This window comes from Amborella trichopoda, chromosome 1, assembly GCF_054954075.1.
Source record: "Amborella trichopoda isolate Santa Cruz 75 chromosome 1, AtrichopodaSantaCruz75HAP2 v2.0, whole genome shotgun sequence".
Taxonomy (NCBI): domain Eukaryota; kingdom Viridiplantae; phylum Streptophyta; class Magnoliopsida; order Amborellales; family Amborellaceae; genus Amborella; species Amborella trichopoda.
Window position 1 is genome coordinate 57,674,506 of NC_142336.1, and position 5,727 is coordinate 57,680,232.

At 33.1% G+C, this 5,727-nt stretch overlaps 1 protein-coding gene across 1 annotated transcript; it reads right to left on the reverse strand.

Annotated features, from left to right (window-relative positions):
* Nucleotides 1-3,503: 3,503 nt before the first annotated feature.
* LOC18440729 (calmodulin-like protein 2) lies at nt 3,504-4,624 on the reverse strand. The gene has a single exon (XM_006850867.4). The coding sequence runs from the start codon at nt 4,180-4,182 to the stop codon at nt 3,547-3,549; it is 636 nt and encodes a 211-aa protein (XP_006850930.3). The 5' UTR covers nt 4,183-4,624; the 3' UTR covers nt 3,504-3,546.
* Between the last annotated feature and the right edge of the window lie 1,103 nt (nt 4,625-5,727).

The following is a 5,727-nucleotide window of genomic DNA, read 5'->3' on the forward strand; positions in this document are numbered from 1 at the left end:
TATCAAAATACCCTTGATCCTTGTGGGGTATTTTGGTTATCATTATTATTATTTTAAAATTTTTTATCATTACATGATGGTGAGAAGCATGAACCCCTTAAATTTGAGCTTAATAGGATGCATAAAGAAAAATAGAATTAAAATATACTACGCTTTCTAAAAAAGTGGGACTTGAGCGTAAAACATGAAATATAAGAGACTACATTTTAAATTTCAAAATAAATTGGTTATTTTTATAAATTTCCCCATAAAAATTTGATAGCAAATTTTAATGGGATATTATATGGTTGGTCTTTCTGGTCTAAATTTCTTCCGAAGTGCAATTATTGAAGTGACATATCATGTATCATAAGGTAGATAAATCCATATATGGGAAAATAATTGACTTTCAATTCTCTAACCGATCTTATTTTCCTTCTAAATTTTCAATGTTTTTGGCCATTTCTCTCTCTAAATTCCCATTTTTATATTTTCTTTGCTTAAAAATCACTTTGATTTGTTGTACAAATTCACTAATAAAGTTGCCAATTTTTTTTTATCAATTTCTCTTTAAAATTCTTTTTAATATCTTAGCCGGATAACGATTTAAAGAATGAACTATTACAGAAAACAGCAATACTATAGTACTACTATAGTACAACAATAAGAACTTTGGAAAGAGCTTCTATATGCTCATTATGCATATAAAAAATATAGGAGTATCAAATTAAGAGTATCTAGTAGTATTTAGCTTATCAAAAACCCAAAAATTGAAAAAGTTGGATAATGAAATTAAATAGCGAACATTGAATGAATTAAAAATGGGATTGTGTACTAGAAACTATTTAGTATTATTGTAAGGATGTTACAATCACTTATAGCCATTAGATATCAAATTGGATGGCTTAGGGAGAGAAATTTTTTTTTTTTGAATTATGAGTCTAGTCAATGACACACTTACAACCGTCCGATTCAAAATCTGATGGACAAAGATGATTGTGGTTTCCTTGTACTAAAAGTAAATGATCTTTTTGTATGATTTTCCATTAAAAATACATAGTTGTGATAAAAATATTTAAAATAAAAATTTAGTTTTAGTCAAGCAAATGTAAAAATATTTTCCATTTAATGATTCCTCAAAGGCACCACACATCACACACGCCATTAGCTAACATGAATTTTTATAATACACAATAGAAAAAATAAATTGTTGAAAACTTCGATAATAATAGAGTTTTAAAATAATGTTTAATGCATATAAAACCTGAAATATTAGAAAGAGTTCAATATGTATTTTTTTTATATCCAAATCATTATCTAACTTCACGGGTTCAAGTTACATGCCCATAATCAATTATCAATGCCTTGGAAAAATGCTAAGCAATTGCTTTATTTCGAATTTGGGGCTGTTTTTAGTAAGGAAAATTCTTTCATGTGGGCTTGACCGCATTTCAACATATGCGGTCCAGAAAGTGTAAAACATCAATTTTAAAGATGGATGCAAGTAGGTGTTCCATCTAAAAACAATGAAAACTAATGTTCCAAATGTTTTCTTATTAGAATTATTATTTCTAGTTTTTAAAATTTATTAATTTTTTCATATTCATGATCTCCATGTTAGAGATTACACGTCCTTAAAAATTAAATCTTAAAATCCATCTCAAAAGTAGATTTATTAAGAGGCCCGCAATTCTACATATGCGGGCTTGGCCACATAGAAACCGGGTCCCTTTAGTAAAGGCCTTAAAGTGGAATTTTTCTTTTCAAATTTAATTTTCTTGCTTTGCTTTCAAAATTAAATTTCCGGGGAAGTTTTTTATCACAATAATGTAGAAATGCCTTAATTTTTCAGGGTAAATTAATTTTAACAATATCATTATAGTTAGAGATGATTCTCACGACAAATAAGGTTTGTCATTTTGTTTTCAATCAAATGGTATTGAGTCAAATGACATAATGTTTTAGGTTTCAAATACAAAAGAAGATATTTTAATAAAAATAAGATATATTAGTAAAAAAAATTTATCTGGGTTTGAATCCCAAACAATCAATGTTATTTACTTCATTTGGCACTGGTTAGTTTAATAGGGAAAATTACAGAGTTTTGAACCTTGAATTGGGGAAGTTTTGAGATGTTTCACCTAAGATAGGCAACAACATTGATCTAGATCACCAAAACGGCAGCAAGTGCTCTAAGTTGTTGTTGTCAAGGATGAATTGTGCCATACTGGTGATGAGACCAGTCCTGTTGAAATCATATGTTTTGAAACACTTGTACATAAAAGTTAGATAATTAATTAAAATCATAAAAAAGGGAAATTAAGTAATAAATGTAGAAATACTAGAAACAAAAAGGAGGAATCTAGGGTTTAGTTTTTGCAAATTGGTGATCATAGTGTTTAAGTTCAAAAGCAATGCATCATGACTTCGATTATAATATATTATCAAAGTTTGAGCTCAAAAGTAGTTGATTAAGACTTTGAATCTAGCACAATAATGTGATTGAGAGAGATGGAGGAAAAACTATTACATTGGGTAAAAGACACGTCTAATTATGTTTTAAAAAAAAAAAAAATTGCAAAAGGAAATACAATAGAAAGAGAAATACGGTAAGGTGCCCATGTTTCACTATTTGCATTAAAAATTGAGTAATTTGGTCGAAATTCAAAAAATTATGAAAATACTTAGCCATGGGGGATTAGGAAGAGAGACAAACAAGGTAGGGTTTTAGCGGGTGTCAAGATTATTTGGCAAAAACTAAGAGATCATATTACAAATATGATTAGATTGGATAAGAGTAAAAGTTAAAAACAAAGAAGGAAAAAAAAAAAAAAACATTAAGAGATTTGGCCAAATCTAGGCTAAAACTTTCAAATTATGGGCTAGGAAAGGGCTCACAAGACATGCAAAACTCTGACATGTCAACAACCAGTTTTATGATATTTCCAATTTTAACCCAACTGGCAAGGAGGCCACTTGGTGTTCAATCGACTGGTCCATTTCCAAACTAGATAACTATGCTATCTACCGTCTCATGTAAAATTCTTCATATTTGAAATATGAGATTGTATATAATGAGACTATTTACCTTTGGTACAAAGATGTCACAATTACTTGTATCTATCTTATGAGCAATCTGATAGTTGGGGTGTGTCACAAAGTTCAAAAAAATTTCTTTTGAATTTTGGCTTGGTCAATGGAATAAATACAACTACCAAATTTCATATCCAATACTCAAGATTAATTATGACTACCTTATACCAAAGATAAATAGTCTCATTGTATACTTTTCCTTGAAATATCGTTGTACTCTCCCCGAATTTCTCCAAATGGGATCAAGGGTCCGAGGTTACCTCCAAAAGGGCAAAAAAAAAATGTTAGGACTTAGAAAGAAAGAATCTACATGATTTACATTTGAATCGCTCCATATCTTCCTTTTCGAATTTATGAGAGAAATGAAACTAGAGGAAAGAGTATCAATCTACATGACAGAACTTTATTGCCCTTGTGTACATAGGGATATCTTTAGCATAAAATTTTTCTCATTTGCAAATTATGAAAGGTTATTTACATCATCCCATTCTTGAGCATCATGTGCTCAAACTCAATGAAATCAACCTTTCCATCTGAATTTAGATCCATCATCTGAAGCATTTTCTTACACTCACTGATGTTTCTACCCTCTAAGAGCCCTAAACCATCAAGAACCAGTTGAAGCTCTGAGGGACATATAAAGCCATCACCATCCATATCAAACACCTTGAAAGCTTCCATCAACAAGCTTTCATTCTCAGTGACATCTTGACTGTCTGTCGCATCCACGGCATTGTTGCAGATGCTCAACAAGTCATTGACTTGGATCTCTTCAGCTCCATTTGGGGGATTCTCAAACTGCTCCTCCTCTTCTATCAACCCTAAATTTCTCAAGACCCTACTGATTGTCTCCTTCATTATGAGTCCATCCTTGTTCATATGGAACACATTGGTCAAGACCCCAGAAAGGAAGGCATCCAAGTTAGGGATCACATTCTTCTCTTCATTGGCCTCACAAGGTGGCCATCTTAACATTGATGTGGCATGTAAAAGCTTCGGGAACCCTAATCTCAAGCAATCCCCAAGGCAGTAAAAGAAGGCTAGAGTGGACATAAGACCTTGCAAAATCCCACATAAAAACCTAGAACAAGCACCCAAATCCCTCATCATAGTGATAAGTTGTACTAAAACCTTTGGTGGGAAAAAGCTTTAGGTTTAATGGCTTCTGTAAGTAATAAGAGATATAGACTCTGTACGAAGACTCACTTCACATTAGTAGAATGAAATGTTATTGTCTACATGAAGCTCACTCAAGTCTAATATATATACATGCAATTTAGGTCCATGTATGATAAGTTCTAGACTAAAAAATTGGCATCTTGTCAATAAAAAATAAGAAAAAGGAAATCTAATGGCCCACATTGTAGGAGATCTCATCTAAACCATCCATTGAGAGCTTGCAAGTCTTGATTCACATTGAATTATGAATGTAGAAATAGTGCATGTCAAAAATGAAAGAATACAAATAAATAAACCCACCAGCTCATTTACTAGGCTTTCATCCTTCCTCAATATAAAATTAGGGTTTCTATCAAGTTCAGTGTGTGACAGCTCCAAGACGCGTGAGAAATAAAAGGTTGTGAGATTCTTTGTAGTAATGAACCTTCCTCCCAACTACACTTACGAAGCTGACATCCAATGGGGAATGGACACATGTCGACTTGTACGCTGGCTTGGGGACAACGGCTAGTTTTTTTAAAACGTCTTGGGTGATTTGTATGGGACCCAAGATTAGGGATTGACAGAGGGTAAGACAACTTAGAAAGAGGTGTTGATATTCCTTAAAGCGTTGAGATTCTCTATGAAGGCCTGGCCTCCAACGGCTAGGTTCTTTAAAAAGTGCATTGAATTGAGTGTCATCTCTATTTCTTCTTTTAATGTATGGCATCCGGTTTCTATGCGGCCAAGCCCACATAAGTAGAAATGCGAGCCACTTAATAAATTTATTTTAAAAATAGATTTCAAGATATAATTTAAGGAAAATTAACTTTCAAGATTATACTTTCTATGTAATTTATCTTCAATTTAAAATTTTCTCTCACATTTTTCCCCAAAACACAATTTCTATGCAAATACCCTCCAACCAAAAAAAAAAAAAAGGTAAAATAGGATCAAATTACCCTTCCTTTCTTTTTTCCCTACCCACGCCTCTCTCTCCTCATGTTCTATGGGCGGTCCGGCTGTGTGCAACTTTAGTCCAGTAGGTCACTGTGGCGGTTCGGCAGTAGAAGTTACTGGATCAAAAAGGGGTCCGGCAATCATAGAGCCGCTCCAACAGTTTACCTGTACGGTCCTGCAATTGGGAAGATCGGTCCCGTAGATGTTTTCTTGTAAACACGGGGTTCGGCTGTTGACAAGTTTGGTCCGATAGAAATGACATGGGTTTGGCGGTTTACTAGTGCGGTCCGGCAATGTGCCACTGGGGTCGGTTAGTCAACATAAATATCTAGTCAAAATGTTTTTTTGTGTATGAGGAGGGCATTTTCATCTAAAAAAATTAACTTTTTGAATTGGGAGGGTAGTTGCATAGAAAGTGCAATTTGGGGAAAAAAGTGAGAAAAACTTACGTTGGGGGTAAGTTGCGTAGAAAGTGTAGTCTTGGGGGTTTTTTTGTAAGTTTCCTTTTAATTTTTAAGGATATGAAATCTCTACCAT